This window comes from Sphaeramia orbicularis, chromosome 19, assembly GCF_902148855.1.
Source record: "Sphaeramia orbicularis chromosome 19, fSphaOr1.1, whole genome shotgun sequence".
Lineage (NCBI taxonomy): Eukaryota > Metazoa > Chordata > Actinopteri > Kurtiformes > Apogonidae > Sphaeramia > Sphaeramia orbicularis.
In genome coordinates this window covers 6,527,511-6,546,438 of record NC_043975.1, presented here as the reverse complement: position 1 = coordinate 6,546,438, position 18,928 = coordinate 6,527,511, and the positions used below count along the sequence as shown (strand labels likewise).

The 18,928-nt window shown below is 36.8% G+C and overlaps 1 protein-coding gene across 3 annotated transcripts in view; it reads left to right on the top strand.

Moving 5' to 3' along the window:
* The window catches only part of dock1 (dedicator of cytokinesis 1), a 506,089-nt gene that overhangs the window by 215,584 nt on the left and 271,577 nt on the right, over positions 1-18,928 (top strand). For all 3 annotated transcript variants that reach the window (XM_030163232.1, XM_030163231.1, XM_030163230.1), the window contains one exon: positions 5,166-5,272. In XM_030163232.1, the coding sequence (XP_030019092.1) occupies positions 5,166-5,272 (107 nt within the window). The remainder of the gene's footprint in view (positions 1-5,165; positions 5,273-18,928) is intronic.

Genomic DNA, 18,928 nt, shown 5'->3' with positions numbered 1-18,928 from the left:
TGTTTCTTAACATTATTTTTTGCCTAGACATAAATTGAAAATGGGTTTGTGAACCACTTGTAGGTCGTGACCCACCAGTTAAGAATTACTGCTCTACATGTACGAAAAATACATGAGTTGCCAGAACCTCCTGTCATGGTGTAGATTTTCTTCCTGACAAAGGGGTAGAAATCTTTTAACCACTTAAATTCATATTACTGAAAGGTGATGGTGGAATTTCTGCCCAATTATACAAAAAAAACTATCAAGCCATGCTTCGGATGGGCTTATTTTAGACGTTTACTTGTTAAATCAAGCTCAGTATCAGTTGAAATGTCTCATTAAGACAAAGTTATGTACATTTAGATTGCTTTTCTAATGAGGAACTTGATTCACAATATTATTTCGTAGTTTTCTTTTTACACTCATTTCACAGAAAAAGATTCTTTTTGACTCTCTATAGTGTGTATCCATTCTCTCCATTTGTATGGAGGAGGACAGCAAAATGCAAAACCTGACACATTTATATGTTTAAAGAGACGTGTAGAGACTTGTCCTTCTTTGGCAGGTTTTCATGGCAGTTATGTGGCCTGTAGGTGACATTTCACTCCAGTAACGGCACAGCTAAAAAATATAACTTTCCAGAAAGATGCTCTGCCATTATTGCTGTCTAAAGGAAAACAGTCTGTTTCAAACTCCTGAATTTCAGGCTTAATTCTGAAAGCTGCAGCCCTTATGAGTCACTCATGTGGTCATAAATCACAGACCAGACTCGTCTTTCTGCCCAAGCAAAGGTGGCATCAGCTGTTCTTGTTGTTAGCACAAACCGGGCTGAACGACCGAGCAGGAGGCGACTAAATTGAAGCCTTGGGGGTTGGGGCGGGGGTGTTTCATCCCCTGCCAAAACCTGTTCTCTCCTCCTTGAGCCTCAGTCTGGCTGCATAATAAAAATGAGGAGCAAACCATCAGCTTTATGTGTGTGCATGAATGTGGATTTGTCTTTAAGGGACAGAACTGTTGAATGCTCCTAGTTTGATCTTGCTCTAATAAATATGGCTGCAAATATGAACCAAGCAGAAAATGACTGATGTTGGAAAATGACCTCAAATTGGGGTAGTATAATCAGAGTGATCAAACAGAAGCCTTCATCCAGTAAAACAGCCTCAGAGTAGTAATGATGCTAATAAATAGTTTCTCTAGAAGATATTTTAAACCAAAATTGCCAGTAAATTTACATATGTAATGTGAAAAAAATAAGCAAGAGGAAACTAAGACAAGAACTTTACCACTAACAAAGAGGAAAGTTACACATACAAGGGAAAAAAAACAATGAAGGAACCATTTGGAGGTGAAAATATGAAGCAGACAAACCAAATAATGCTCTCAGGTGACTGTCACCTATGAGCAGATGATGGATTTACTGTTGTAATTGCAGAACAACAAGTTGTGCTGGGGGTATATTCAGGTAAACAGCTACAGAGAGCCTCCTGTGTTTGATCATTATTACATGGATTTGTTTAATTATTGATTCTGATTGGGCATTGCATTCTACAGTCTAGTATTTCTGTCTAGCATATTATTGCTGTGGTTTGCACAGTGCCAAGTGTAGAATGGAATGGGCTGCAGCAACATCATTTTTATATAGGAGTATTTTTGGTCAAATTATAGGTTTTATTGGTAGGTAAAAAGCTGTGTAATGGCAGGATAATGTGCAGAAAACAGTATTTTAAACTAGAAGCACTCGGAGAGCGCAGACCTCCGCCAAGGCTGATCAGTGGCCCCCCTGTGGGCCCCCCCCCCCCCCCCCCCCCCGATCACCCCCAAAAGTTAATCATTTCTTCCTTATCCCATTTCCAACAAACCCTGAAAATTTCATCAAAATCTGTCCATAACTTTTTGAGTTATGTTGCACACTAACGGACAGACAAACAAACAAACCCTGGCAAAAACATAACCTCCTTGGCGGAGGTAAATATACTCTTTCAGTGCAAAGGGGTGTAGTCTCTATCACCTTGAATTATCCTTTACATACAGTCGCGGAAAAAATGATTAGACCATCAAAAGTCATCAAAAACAATGGTTATGCAATCAAGTACCAACTCCTGTGTGTACCATGTGACTAAAACAGACAAAAGAAAACATGGAATGCCTAAAAGCACTGTTTTTGTCAGTACAATGCATAAACATAAACATAAACAATGCCATAACTATTGATGTAAGAACTGAAGTGACTTTGGTTATTAACAAGAAAACCATGGAAATGGATAGATATCAGCTCTGAAATTAAATTCTTATGAGATATTTTTGTTGTTATCATTATATTTGTCCAAACAAATGTACCTTTAGTTGTACCAGGCATTAAAATGAACAAGAAATTGAAGAAAACAAGGGTGGTCTAATCATTTTTCATGACACCATCTGGGTATGTAGGCTTTTTATTATGTAGTCTACATATTTTCAGACTGATAATTAAGCAGTTTTACAACGAAACCTTGACTTTCTTGATTTTTAAACTGACAAACATCATACGTGTAAATGAAGCATAAATCCAGCATGATAAAAAAATAAAATAAAAATCATTGTCTATTTTTTAACCTAAGAGACCAGTTTGGTCTTTAGCTAATGTCTCTGATGAAAACTGTACTTAATTTCTATGTTATTCACATATTTAAATAGTGTTAAAGTTTACAATCATGTGTAATCAATGGATGTGGTCACAGTGATTGACAGGTGAGAGAACTGACTAATTGAGCTTTTCTCCATGGACTTTGATTGACAGTTAGCTCACCTGTGGACACTGACGTTAAGAGCTTCTGGTTATTGAATCAAGACAGACAGCCTGGTCGTAGTTGTGATAAGTGTTAAGAAGAGTACAGTATTAAATTACAAAGCGTACCTCTTAACTTAGCCACACTAGCTAACTTGGTCACTAATTTGTATTGGATTACATGGTCTGTCTGTTACCTTGCTAATTAGCTCAGTTAATGGTGATAAGTGTGTTAGTACATTATGCAAATGCCACTGTATGTATTAGCATTTATTAAGAAACTGCAAGTCCTTAGTGGTGTTAAACATGCCACTGTTGACTGATTTAATCTGTGTTTTTATTAAACTGGTGTTAGCTTCACCCTTCACTCTTCACTACTTCCACCATCTTATCCCAATATAACCAGTGATGAACAAAATCCCAAACTCATACAGTCTGTGGGTGGTACGTCTTGGTCTTGACTCTCGTCGTCCTAAAATAAATGCCTTTCTTAGTCGTGGGTGGTCTCTGTCACTGATATTTTTCATTTACAAGGGTTAACCTTTAGAAGGCATTGCGAGCCTTAGTAATTAAACCGTCCTTTGTGTTTACTGGTTCTTCTGCTCTATTCAGTGTCTTAGATTGAATGCTAAACATTCACAAACAAGATTGTGTTCAAGTTGTCCTTTAAGATGGCAGCTCCCTCACAGAGAATTAAGATTAAAGTCTACTTGAGCTATTCATGTTGAAGGCCTTGCACTCCCACACATGTTCTATTTATTTAGGCTGATTAGTGCACTTCACAGGAATGTGTGGGTGTGTGAACCTTCTTTCAGTGACATGATCCTCAGCCCCCTGTCAGTTGACCTCACCTGTAAAGGCAGGAAAAGAAGTGCTTTGTATTTTTTAATTGTGTAAGGAGTTTAATAGCTTGATAAAAAACGGCCTTTAAACGCAGCTTTTTCAGCACGACAAAGGCCTAATAAAGCTGAAATAAGAATGGATGGTACTGATAAAAACCACGTGTTCGATGGTAATCTGACTGAATTTCAGATATTGGATTGGATCAAATATGGAAAGTGGGTTAAGGAAAGGTTCCAATGTCAGATTGCATCATGTAATCCAGTCTTGGTTGTAATTCAGCGTGTATTTTTGGTAGGATTTGGGCGACCTGTGATCTAAAAAATCCTGATGGCAGCATATGAGAACAGAATGGATGTTGGGAATTAAATTTCATAAGACTATCGTATCAGTCAAATGACCCATTTTGTCCCCATAACATAATTCCCCCAAACATCTGTCATTATCAAACAAAAATCATTATTTAGCACTGAATATTAACTACATAGACACAGTAATCCGATATGAATCAATCCAAAGCAATTTCTAACATACAAAAGCCTGTGCAAAAGTCTTAGTACCACTACACGGTGGTGATTTTGCAGGGTTGTAATGAACATGCATTTTTGTTTGTGAGTCTCTTTATTAATACATAAGATAATGCAGGGGATATCTGCACACTATTTAAACACTAAATAAATCAGAACTAAATGACTTCTTCAGAACAAAGTTAGTATTGAATGGGCTTTTTTGGATTTAGTACATCTTAAACTCACAAATTGAGTGTCTGAAATTTTTAAAAAATAATTTGGTAGCGTATTAAACCAAGCTTCTTTATGCTGTCTTTTACAAACTCTACTTGGACAAACTGCCCTAAATGTGTTGCCGGAGACATTCAGAGTCAATCTGTGCTGCAGATGGGTTAATTGCCTTAAAATTTTTACTCAGATTAATCATGATGATGGATTAATCTGTGTTAACACATTAATTTTCACAACCCTAGTTTTAACATTGTACAGTGCTGATGCCCTCTCCTTTTACTGCAGAACAAATCTACCCATGGGTACAAATAAAGTTATCTTGACCTTGAGTGTGGTGAAAAAAACATCTAAAATTTTGTAAAAGTATATAATTTTTTACATAATTTTAGATGAATGTAAATCCCCAAATGCCTTTGCCTTGTATAATCCACAAATTTACAGAAAATAACGCAATGCTTTACAAATATATGAAAATGAATGTATTGTTTTTACTCAAATAACATGACATTTTCCAGATGTCACAATCCCTGCAGCATCTAAACTCACTGGGGGCCAAGGGAAACCCTGCATTCGGATCTGAAGTTACTGAACAAGGCTGTTACAAATAAAACACACATAACCTCACATAAATAAAATCCTGCAATGCTTCAAATAGACAGAATAGCCACCAATACTGAAATACAGGCTTGTCAGAGAAATCTCTATCAAACCTTTGGTGTTGGTGTGCACTGACTTTAATTACAACCTGGATCATTGCTCCTGATTTGAAGCAGTCAACCAAGGCAGGATTACTGATCAGTTTGACCTTTGTCTTTATTGTCATCCCTGTTTCTCTGCAGCAAGCTGTTCACAGAGTTCATCCTGAAGGTCCCACTGGGTCGTCTGGTGAAACAGAAGCTCGACTGTCTGATTGACATCGTCCACAGCGATCTCTTCACTCATCATGGTGAGAACACACACACATACATGGCAGCTCCGCTCACTCTGCTGTAATATAGGCAATCACACAGAGCACCTGCCTCCCCCAGGCCTGCCCTCTGTGAGCCCACGGTAAAAGGTCAGTAGAACGCCACAGTGGAGATACCGCTTGTTACCCAAGAGAGTTAAGCAACGCTGCAGCTAAAACACACCTGTGCCTATCTGTAGCAGAAATAAAAGTCAAAAGAAAGGACTGCAGTATATGTAACTTCCATGGTGTAGAAGCTGCAAATACAGAGGTTACACATTCAACTATAAAAAAGACAATCTAACATAAAGATATTAACAATATAAGGAAGGTTATAAATATTAATGTTACATAACGTATGTAGGTGTGGTTGAATCTGCTGTTTCTCCATGACAACGTCAAGAAACACCTCTGCAACTAAATTATCATATATTCATGTGCTATTTTTTCACCTCAACCCTTTGTGACTCTCACCAGTAAAAAGAACTCAGGCATAAGTTGCAGAAACTGACAAAAGTATTAAAATCAAATGGATTGCTGTAAGATGGTTTTGGTTAACAGACTATGTAAGTGTTAATAACGTCACCATAAACATCCCAAGATTATAATCACTTTGGAACTTTACTAAGGTCTCACTATAATATAAAGGGAAAAATATATATATATGAATGCAAATATATGAATACTACATAGCCATAAACAAACAAGATTATCAGAATCACACATAGTATATTATTAAGTATAATCTCCTCTAGTTTAACCCTATTTCTACTGTCTCACCTACTATGCTTTATTAAACATTTATGAAGCTTATTGTCAATTATTAAGATTCATACATATATCATTATACATTCACAAGCAGTTAATGATGATCACATGGTGTTTTTAAGCCTTGACCATCACTGTATTGCACTACTGCTGCTACTGTAGATTAAAATGTGCACTTTATTTATTCCTATTCTTATTCTATCTTACCTCTTTTTTTCTTTCTTTTTTTTTTTTTTTTTTTAAATGCATGGCATTTAAGAAGGTGAGAAACAAACAGTATCTCAATTCTCTCCATGTCCTGTACAATAAGTGAATTGACAATAAAAAATCTTTGACAGTATCATACAACCAGACCACAGGATAATTTAACCAACAAAACATCTACATCCAAAAATAGAGGAGGAGGCAGCAGCAGCAACAAGTGTCTGAATCCTTTTTTTCAACATATGAAGATGCATCTCCTTGTATTCATCCTGAAAAAATCTGCAAGTGTGACAAAAAAAAAATTCATAGATAAATGACAATGCATTTTTACCCATTACAACTTTAAGCATTCCCCAGAAATCTTCCAGATTCCATCTTCAGACAACAAAACTGATATAAAAACTTGCATGATACATGGTTCTATATCCGGTCAGGTTATGTCGGGGTCAGACATAAATACCAGGATTCAGCATTTCTCTCAGTAAATGTACAGCTGGTTAATGAGAACCTGTACCTCAGGTCTCTATGGCCAGACAGGCCTGCGGCGTCCTGCTGACATGGCCCTACCTCTGCGGCAGCGTGGATCAGGGCCTTTTCGCCGTAGGCAGCAGTCTTATAGGGCAACGCTGGGTTCACTCTTGATTTAGAAACGAGAATTATTTCACAAACACACACACACATACTGTCACAAAGTGTAAAATGAAAGCAACATTACTAACACGATGAAAATGTAGTGACTTAATGTGGCTAGTAGGGATTTTACATCCCTCAGAGCAGCGGCAAATTTAAAGCAAGATGACATGGCTTTTCACTTGCAAGGATGCCTCTTTCCCTCTGATGAACAGTTATAGTAGAGGAAAATAAAAGAATGAAGCATGTGCATTGCAACGAGAAGAATGTCCAATAGCATCTACTGATCTAACATGTTTAATAACTGTTGATCCACTAATCCTATCAATACATGTAAATAATTCAGGTAAAATGCAGTTTGTCATCTTTTCATGGTCATCAGATATGACCCATTTGGATGTTCAGAGGCTCCGTAGTTACTGTGGAAACACCGTCATCTTCTACAACATTGATTCACCAGTAAAATCATGTAGTTAGACAAATGACAGTGGCTGGAGACACTTGTTTTTATGTTCAGTTAGTGATATATTATGCTGAAAAGGCACTTTTTCATCTGTTTTCTCTGTTGTCATACAATTACTTTTTATGCATCTACATGATCAGTAAGTTAAATGTAGGAAAATAACAGATTTTCTCAGCAAAATGCAAAATTCAGAAGATGATATTATAATTAAAGGTGATGAATCATTTAGGGAAGGTTAGATTAGGTTAGGTAGAGAAAAATTCATTTGGAATCATCACTAAAATAGCTCTTGATCTTTAAGGAATGACAAATCGTATGCAAATGGCACCCACAGAAGGAAATAAGTTTTTTTTTTTTTTTTTTTTTTAAAAGTCAGTAATTAGTGGATGTAGATGCTTGTTTTTCTGTCCAGTAAAAGACATACTGTGCAAAAGTCTGAGGCCTATATTAGGTTTTTTGGTTTAGTAAAGTTATAATGACCTTTTGTTTTAACAATATGAGATTTATTGCATTAATTTTCTGATGGTTTATACCAGGTTTCATTCAACACATGCCAGATATTTCTAACTATTTGTGCTGCTTCATGTCATGGAGTCAGGGGCCACACTAAATAGTGACTTTACCCTTTACAACTCATTTTGTTTATATTTTGTCTTTTAAGGCATATTCTCCTGACACCCAGTAAGTCAACATTTTTGCCATTTTACATTAATTAATTGCCTTAATTGGAAACAGCATGATGCAACTTTTTTTCCAGATACATTTTTTTAATATAATGTCCTTTTCAGTGGACATTATGTAATTTTTTATTTTAAAGTAAAGCTGTGAAACTCTTGTCCACTACAGAGGACAAAAATGCATTGCTGGGTCTCAGGAGGATATATTTCCTGTATATTCTTTTTATATCTAAAGAAGAAAGATTGAGAAATACATATTTATGCTCCATTCAACTCTAAAAAAAACAACAAAGATAAAGGTGGAATAAGACTTTTGCATAGTACTGTGTGTTACTGATAAAGCCACTTTTTCTTCAGTTTTCTGTGTTTTGATATCATAACCTTTGAATTTACTCAGAACTTTTATGAATATCTACTTGGTCAGTAAATTAAATGTAGGAAAACACCTGATTTTCACTGAAAAATGCAATGTGCAGAGGATAATATTATAGTAAATGGTGACAAATCGCTTTGGAAAGGTTAAATGTAGAGAAAGATTAATGTGGAAATCAGCACAAAAATAGTTCTAGGTCTTTGAGGGTTTAATATCAGACCAAACAAACATTTTTTGTTGCATCTTCATGCTTCTTAATGTAAAAAAAAAAAAACAGAAAAGGAAAGAGGTAGTTTAGTAGCACCTGTTAAAGGGCATTACTCAGCGGGTTGTCCGTTGTTCATTACTGTTGATATGCAGTGGGTTTTTTTTGCGGAATGGCCTACAGGTCAGCAGGATGACGTTGGTTCAGATGCACGTCCGTTTGGACTCACTTATCGCCACCGCTCCGCAAACATTGCCTTGTTTTCAAACTGTGCAAAATCGGTCACGGAGATTTAAATCAGAGTCAAGCTGAGCGCTAGTTTTTAATGTTTTACTCCAGATAGTGGCCGCTGTGATGAGGAAATGAGTCAGCCAGGCAGGAATAAAGGTGCTCTAATCAGCTGTAGTCGGTGCACACGGGAGTCGATCTCCAGGTGGTCTCCTGTCAGTCACTACAGATGTGAAACATAGTGGAATACCCACAGCAGGTTAACACAAAGGCATTTATCACTATACTCTGTCTTCAGCATGGAGTCTACTCTGAATCATTAATATGCATCGAGTGTGTTTGCTGATGGAAGTGTTTTCTTTCCTGTAGGCTGCACAGTCATTATCATATTAACAGTTTTGTGTAAAAGCATGTCTAAAATTTGTATTTTCTGTCCCCAGTGGGTTCATTTCTGGTAAAAATGGTGACTTTAGACAATAACGTGGCATCCATTTTTCATGCTTTTCATCCCTATGTTGGAAATTGAAATGTTTTGTGTAGAATAGGATTTGTATGCGTGCAGTTCACACCTCCGTGGATGGAAAAAAAAAGCTAATCAACAGAAAAGTGGGGAGTTTGTTACTTCTTCTTCTTCTTTTTTTTTTTTTTTTACATTTATTTTGAGCACCAACAATGTGTCACCTTCAATGTGGTAATAAAAGAGGAGAGAGTGCGACGGGCACATAAATCACTTGCAAATGGGCTCATTGAGAGAGAACAAATATGTCAGCTGCCTCTCTGCTCTGTGTTAAAGGGTGAAACCACTGTAGCATCCAAAATCTGTTTGCGCTGGAAGTTTGAGGAGAGTGCTCATGGTCTGGCTCGATAGTTCCAGTCTGCTTGTCCCACTCCCGCCCCACTACAGCTGTGCATGTGTACCGTCACGTGCATTTCATGTGTGAATGTCCAAGCTTTGTGTGTTTGTGGTGTGACTTTGGAGAAGGCATAAATGGAACAAGGACGGGTGCTCTGTAAAAACAAGGTATTAAACCCTGCACACAATGCTTCACGCCCTCAGATAGGAGATTACCTTTAGTGTCGAAGCCCTGGAGGATTACTAAGAGCACACTTGTATACGATATAAAAACGCACGCCTTTCCTTTAAGCTGTATTCGACGTGCACCTTTTCCACACACCAAAAATATTTAAGTGCAGACACGCTTGTCACTTTGCATCACGGCAAGCCACTAAATGAAAAGAGACTTCCAACATTTTCTCTGTAATATATGATAGTCTTACTTACAAGGCTATTATTTATCCAAAGAGGCAAAATTTTTTCCCTGCATTTTCTGTCCCTTTAATACAGCTCATATGCATTATATACAGTGAGTAATAAGTCACAGTCAATATTGATGTAAGAGCGCAAACTTGACAACCTTTGCATCATGTAGCAACACTTCCTCAGGCCATTTTGTCATATTTGTACCAAAGATAAGTCTGAAAGAATGTATTGACTGTAAAGTTATGCATTTGGACTTAAAGATGACAAATAAAGGAAAAAAGGGCCAGTAAAGCATTCTCTTTTGGCCTAAAGAATCTGACACACTGACCTACATTTACACATTTTTATATCTGTTCTTTGAAGATATATTAAATTAATCCCAATAGAGTATTATTTTTTATTTCTTATCATTTGTCTTAGTTACTGCTCCCAGTGGTGTATTTGTATGTTACAACATTTGTACAATCATATTTCGCCATCATGTGTTGCCGGGTAAGATACACCTACATCGTAGGGTTAAGCGTTGGAATGGGTTGGGGGTAGACCTCAGGTGGTGTCCAAACATTCGAAAAGTCAAAACAATGAACAAAGGAATGGTCATGTCACTGTACATTGCTCAAGGAAGGGTGTGATTGTTACTTGGATTGTCAGGTTGTTATATTGTATTATGTTTGGGAGTATGTATGTATATACATAGATGTGCAAATGTGGGTTGGTGTACAGATGTATACATAATTAAGTATAAATGTATTTATATGTATGCCTGTATGTGGCTGTATGAATATAAGTATGTGGGGCGTGTGTGTGTGTGTGTGTGTGTATAGAGATAATCACAATCTTATTTTGTATATTATGTGATTAGGCACAAACAGTCTGAGGACTGGAAATGCGGGGTAGGACTAGACAAGCAGTGGCTTCTTCCAACTCCCTTTCAAGCACAACAGTTGTTCCAAATGTTTGTTTGAGATTTACTGGTGATCAGACAAGTAGAGTAGAGGAAAGATGTTTTTACCCGCTGACAGTTTCAGCTGTAGCTTCAGCCTTCATCAGAGCTGTCAAACACTTCCTGGTGTGACATATCTGAAAACAGCTGATCAGGCTGGGAAACTTTGCAAGATAAAATTTCCCGACCCATCCGTGTCCGTTCTCCACTCTCTGCTCCCCCACTGCCGGTCCCAGGTATGTCGGACAGTGTATGCCCCCTCTTCCCTGTTTATAACAGTCAGCAGGTATAAACATCTTTCCTTAACTCTACTTGTCTGATCACAAGAAAATCTCTAACGAACATTTAGAATGAAAGTCATGATGAACATAATCTAACAGTTGTTCCATTTTCTGTTTTTTTTTTTTTTTTTCCCCCTATGTTTTGCATTACGTTTGTGTCTGCAATAAAGTGAACTAAACATTGAGGCTTAGAATCAACAGTGCAGCTTCTGGAGCTTCAAATAAATGGAATGAACCTGTTGATTTAACCAATCAGATTCTTTCTTGTTTTAGTAATAGCATTCATTCTTGTGACTTGAAATTTCTGGCTGTGAGGCAAAACTCTGTTATATTGTGTAGTATTAATGGTATAGTATTGATATTAAAAGGTGTATTAAATCAGGTAGAATACTGTCGAGGTCTGGGTGTGAAATACGCAGGCTGACTCTGCATTTCTCTGTGGACTTTGCATGTCCTTCAGGTCCTCTGCTATCAAAAACATTCATGCTAGGTTAATTCTCGTGTCAGTGTCCTTGAATACAGTGCTGGCAAAGATCTGGAAATAGTCTCCGGGTGCCTTCAGTGGCAGCTCATTGCTCCTTGTGTGAGTTCTGTGCAGAGGTTGAAATTCCCACAGGAGCAATAAAAATGGACTTTTTAACTTTTATTTTATTAAGGTCTCAGGCTACCACATGCCACCAGAAATGCTTCAGTGCACTTTGGCGTTGGCCCTACAAGTCTGTGAAATCTCCCATAGGACCGGCTTTCTGTCAGGTCAAGTCAGTTTATTTGTAAAGAGACCAGAACCTGTTTTTGTTTATCATTTTGCACTGGCATAGCACCAGACAGACACCATCATGATTAACTTTTACTTCTCCCTGCACGTGTTGCTTTGCTGCTCTGCTTCATCTCATGGATGTATTACATTTTGTCAGTTTTGTCTTTTTGCTCAGTGAAGTTATCAGTTCTGAAGTGACATTCACCCTGTGAGAAAATGTCAGCTTGGTGTGACAATGGGCACATCTGCGTTATATTGTTACAGTAGTTGCTTTTCCATTGACCCTCAAATTGTGTGAATATAACTTGCGCATAAAAATGTACCAAATGGAAAAACGATAATTCTGCTAAAACTCGTTTTTCGTTTAAAAGTTTTTGCGCCGGCAAGAGGTGGTTTTTCGGGCATAGCGCAAATGGTATTTCATGCAAAACTGCAATGGAAAGATCCTTTTCCACAACTAGAGTCACATGAATACGAAGAAGGGATGTTGACAGACGTTACAACAAGTGAAGAAGAAGAGTTTTCAAAGAATCATGGCGCGGTATGTGTGGACACACCAGGAAACCCAATAATTTTTTAAATTTAGTATGGGTTAGAGGGGTAATATATAATAGTAATGAATATATCTGTAAATCAACACAATATTTACATTCGTTGCCATGTTTATGGAATGACTTCTCATGTCATCTCGCAATAGTAAATAAACAAATCATCGCATTTGTGATTTAATGGAAAAACAGACTTTACGCACTAATGTTTTTTCAACATTTAATAAATATCGGTAAAGTTTTGCGCATATATCCAATGGAAAAGCAACTAGTGAGAAACTGAGTGAAATCAATGTAAGAAATGACTAGTTTCTGTCATTATAAAGCACTCAGTTACTTGTTCAGAGCACCTGTTAGCTTCATTACATCCTTGATGATTGAATATGTATGTTTGTTAATGATTATTAGTATGTGTGTGTTTGTTGTAAACAAACACCAATGTATTTTGACTAATTACATTGGTTGTACACATTATATTTTGCTAAAAAGTCGCTTTTTCTTCAGTTTTGTGTGTTTTGATATAATAATCTTCGAATTTAAAAAGAAGAAAAGAACCCTAACACTAATAAAATACCTGTTTTATGCTGAAAAATGCAGAATGTATACGATAACTTTTTGATAAATGGTCATACATCACTTTGGAAAGGTTAGAGTTGGAAGAAAACTCATTTGGAAGTCATCATAAAAAGTAGTTCTAGGTCTTTAAAGGTTAAGACGATCAAACATGTAAACAGAGTTGGGTGTTTATTAAAAAAAATAATGAAATCCGTTCATCACCTACGACACATGATGCCACATTGAATTCAATTAAAGGTTTAAATGAACATTCATCTGACAGATCATAAAATATGTTTGTACAAAATAACAGATGAGGCAGCTTTTCCACATGTCATTATTATCTGAGTTGGATTTAAATGATTGCTCTGAGTCAAGGATGTCTCATTTCATTAAATGCCTGTTACCTAAGTTCCTCTCTCCTCGGTTCTCCTCCCCGACTCCTCTGCTCATATTTCAGTAGAAGAGAGGAGTCAAGGATGTAGGAATTGGGATGAGAGAGAATGGGCATGTCTAATTCTAGGATTTAGAGTGAATATCATCGTTTACGGTTCCTCAAAGTCTAAATCAATGCATTTCATAGCATGTATTAGAAACTGTATCCTCCGTTACAGCTGTGAGGCATGCTCTATAAATCTTGCCAAATTAAAATGCTCCTCATTACCCCATAAAGACCAAGTGCTACTTTTGAGGCCGTTCCCAGATTAAATTTTCTCTTTATTTTACCTTCCTTTAGTGATTTATCACCATTTATAATAATATCAGCCTCTGTATTCTCCATTTTTCCAGTGATAGTCAGGTATTTTCCTATATTTAATTTACTGATTGTGTAGATGTCCATAAAAGTTCAAATTAAAGTTGAGGGTTTTATACCAGAAACAGAGAAAACTGAAGAAAAAGCAACTTTTCAGTAAAAATATTAATAACTGAGCATACAAATAAGTGTCTCCATCCACTGTCATTGATCAAACTTAATGGGTTTTACTAGGGAATCAATGTTGTAGAAGATGACAGTGTTTTCACGGCAACTACGGAGCCTCTGAACGTTGAAATGGGTCATATCTGATGACAATGAAAAGATGAGAAACTGCATTTTACACCAATTATTTACATGTATCGATAGGATTAGTGGATCTGTAGTTTTTAAACAATTTCGATCAGTAGATGATTTTGGTCAGTGTTGGATGTTTGGGTCTTTACGGGTTAAAGAGTGAACGCAACATATCAGACAATAGAATTCAAAATGAAATCCATCCTCAACAACACTATCATCTCTAAGAACACGTTAGCGTTGCTCTTCTGGAACGCTTCTCTGTAAAGAGACCATTGGCTTCTCTGTAGAGTCACATATGAGCGCTAATAAAGACAGTGAGAGTGAACTAGTGTGATTCTCTGGATGATGTTGCCCTTTGATGCGTGAAGCTACAACAGAAGAACGTTTCCTGACATATGCACCAAGACGCGTAGCCTTTTATGGTGTAATCAGGTTGTTAATTATAGTCATTTACAATTCCATTGAACACGTACCGTAAGCACAGGTGGCGTTCTTCACATACAGTCATGTACACTTTATTCTGTAGATACAAGTGTTTGCTGAAGCCAGTTAACACCCAGACAGACATGATGTGGACTGTGCTGTGGAGCTGGCAGTGTGAAGTCTATTTAAAGGGACCATATGTACTATTGATATACTAAACCCTCACCAGCAGGGGAAATCTGGTACTAGTGTAACAGGGTCAATAATCTAGCAGCAATGTGGGTACATTATATTGTGTATTGTTATAATTACACAAAATCTGTGCATTTTATTTTAATTTCTTTTGGTTTAGTACCTGACATTGTGGGCCTCCGGATCAGTGTGTGTGGAACTTTTTGTTTTGGTCTGTTCCCCATCGAACGGTTTACAGTGTGACGCTGCGCACTATAACTTGAGTTTTCGTGCCTTTGCCTCCTCCCTTTTGTTCCGGTTTTCTGTGGGAGAGGTAAGCAGCCATGTAGTTCGTAGAAATTTTTGGTTTACCCTTTGTTAATTTAATTTTTTTTACATGAACCAGCTAGTTTAGGCTGTATTAGGCACTTATAATGTATTTAAACATATTTCTTTATTATTTGGTTTGTGCAGGAGTGTTTTACATGGGGAATGCTGACCGGAGGTTGTTATGTTTTATAATTTTGTCAGATGAATAAACGGAGACTACCTCCAAAGGCACACACGTGCGGGTCTCATCATTAAAAGAGAAAAAGAACACAATGCAGAGTCCGACACCACCGGTTATACTAGAACATATGTAATGTCACCAAAACCACCAACGAATCAATGCTATGTATCTACAGACTGTGTCACTCTCTGAATAAAATCTAAAGTTGTGTATAATGGTATCATCAAGTTTTCTTCTTCAAGCTAAACTCATAGACGCTTATTTTAACAGTTGTTCAAAATAACATAATGTCTTATAATCTCCATGTGCTACATCAGCTGATAGTTTACATTATAGCTCTGTTAGCTTAGCTCTGTTTTTAGTCTGAAAACACAGTAAAACCACTAATCACCTCTGTTTTCTGTACGGTTTGTGTTGTCAGTAGCTGAACTAAAGATCTGTTTGGAATCCAACAAACAAGGTCAGAACTGTCACGGTTTAGTCTGAACCATGGATCAACAAATAGCACCTTAGCAAAGATAATCACATCCCATAATAACTTTATACCTTCATAAGGCTCAGAATCAAACTCAGCCGTGTAGAAGAAACGCTGACATTTCAGCATCAAACTCCATTCTTTTCATTTACAGCTGTGAACAGTGGAGAAAACAACAGTGTTTCTTGCTTTTATCAGTGAGTCACATTCACTGACTCTAAAAGTTCTTTCTCAATGCTTCTCATCCCACCTGGTCACTTTCTGATGCTTTGGTCAAAGGCCTCATGGTTTTAGTTGTCCTCACTGTGGGAGACGTTGATGGAAATAAACTCAGTTCATATCTCTACAATCCAATACATTGACATCTTTGGCAAAACTATATTCTAAATAGTAACAATTATAGGTCATTTTTTAATATTTTAAAGTAAAAATACTGCATGTAACCCCTTTAATATTCATACATTTTCTGCACAATATCTGGACAATTTCATGGTGGTAATGAGTCTAAATGTAATGGATGTATTGTCATGAAATGCAGATTGAGTAAACAGTTGAATGCTACTAAAGAGGGTGAATCTGTCTAATTTTGCTTTTACTCTGTCACCCTTTCTCACTCACCCCCGGGCCAGAAACAAAATAAGGAACACTGTCTAACAACTCTCAGTACACTGTCATGTTCATTCGAGGATAAAGCCTTTTGATTGAAGCGCTAACGCCTTTCCCATCCCCTGTCTTCACCCTCGGGCCAAATGAGACATTTCTGAGTATCTGAATCCTGTCAAATCCTCGTCAGGTTGTGGTGATTGGTCTCATTTAAAAGATAAACAGTCTTTATCACTTGGCCCCCATATTTAGTTTATGCACTCTCTTTGAGTAGAAGCTACAATTAGTTTTGCATCAGGTTTATTAAAAGACATTCAACACACGTCCAGCAGCGGTGCAGGATTTCCTCGATTGCTAGAAGTGATTCATCATGCAATTGATGCACTAATCAATGCCAGAGTCATTCAAAACGAAATTAAAAATTCTCCAGGAGTCTTTATTTGTTAAATTGCTAATTATTATGTATTGCGTTCATTAGCTTTTATTGCAGAGTCTCCTTGTGGTCTCTGTGTGCAGCTTTGGGGTTTATGGGTAATTCCAGTAATATTGAAAGAGAATGAAAACTGTTTATTAAGATGTTACCCTGCTTGTTTTTTGTTTGTTTCTTGGGATTTCAATTCTCAATTCAAATTTTTTTAGAATTTTCTTTGATGAATGAATATTTTTATTCCGGTTAAGTACAAAACACATACATATAAAGAACATACAGTTGACACAATTACTTTCCGAAAAAGGAAGAAGCTGAAGCCAGAGACTTATTTATGCTTCTCCTACTCCCATCCTTTGAATTTCCTTAAATTTGAGCAAATAAAACACTAACACAAATTAATCTACATTGCACTTCAGCTGTTTGTACAATTGTAGATTTTACAGGGTTCCTGTGGGGTCTTACAAAGTCTTAAAAGTTTTGAATTTACAAATCTGCATTTAATACCTTAAAAAAGTCCTCAAAAGGTATTTAATTTGTTATGGTTGGTCTTATGTTATGTTGCCATAAACATGTTCCCTGTGTCGTGTTTAAATGTGTCTGTTAAATGTCTGAACTGTAAAGAAAGTAAGGTTAGTCTACTAAGTTCCACCTGTTTTAAACCGACAATTTATATTGAAATTAGGAAATTATCTCTAACTTTGCAGCCCCCGATGAGAAGTGGCTCATGATAGTGGGGATCAAGACACTGGAGTAAATAAATACATTTTCCTAAATTCTAGGAGTCATGAATTTTTGCCAGTATGGCTATGAAATGGGCATTAAATTCTGTTCTAAGTAGTCTTAAAAAGATCTTAAAAAGTTAACTTGTAGAAACCTGTGGAACCCTGTTTTACAAAACAGCAAAAATGACGCCACTAACAGTTCTATCCGATTCACAGTTCCACAAAAGATAGAAACACTATAGAAATGCTTTTAGGAATCAGTTTGTCCAAATTAATCACTATCAACATATGGGGATTATAACTAGTTATTAATTTTACGTGGTTCTGTGAGTCTTATACTCTGTTTTACTTGTGATAATCAGGTTCATTTAATTTGAACTGCTCTAGTGGTGGTTCTAGATACTTTGGTTCATTATGTTGCTACATACATGCTGTTGTAAGAAGAAATTCAGGACATCTCCAGGTTTGACTTAAAAGTAAGATGGTCTCTGCTACTTGTATTTATGACCTGATTGTCCAGCTTCCCAGACTCATGAATGCACAGTGTTCTCTTTGTTTGTCAATGGCTGAAAAAGAAGCCAGAGGAGACTGTAAAACTGTCTCCTCTCTTCTGACTTTTCGCCCTACAGAGATGATGCTTAACACAGCATTGATTTACTTCATGAGAGCAGCTGTGACCATGTGTATTCACTTTATCTAATTTTTATCAAGAGAAAATGACTTAAAAGTGCAACAGCACCAGCCTCTGGTCTGGAAAGGCGTCAAATGCCTCATTGTAAGGGGGCTGATCTCTAAAGATTAGTTATTGAAACAAAATTTGTACTTGATTGACTCTGTCCCAGGGTTTTTGATCCATGTACAGTAGCAGTTCTGTAAGTTACCCACATTTAGTCACATGTTTAGGGACATTTCACTGTGCTTAGACACTCATTAATTCACTGATAGTAAGTTAACATTGAGCCTCTTCTGGGTTAAATGTTGTAGTAGTAGTTGTAGTAGTAGCTTCTGCCTCATTAGCAGGAAAAACTTTCATTTTAGCTTAAAAAAAAAAAAAAACAGCTCCTCTTCATAAATTAAGGATTGCAAATCCATGTATCATTCATTCTTGTCAAATTCAATTGAGAATCCACCATTGGAAAACGATAAAATGACTTATTTCATTATTCATGTACAAATCAAAAATTGTTTTTTTCATTCTTTCGATTGTACGCACAAATTAAAAATTGGAAATAAGCAAATGGACCAAAAACAATACCTGGAAGATCCTGCCGGTTTTTTCAGTTGTCATGTCATCCTCCTTGACAGTAATGCGTTTGCTGCCTCTGAATATCACGAAATTCTCCATTACCGCAGAATGCATTAAGCAGAAAAAAT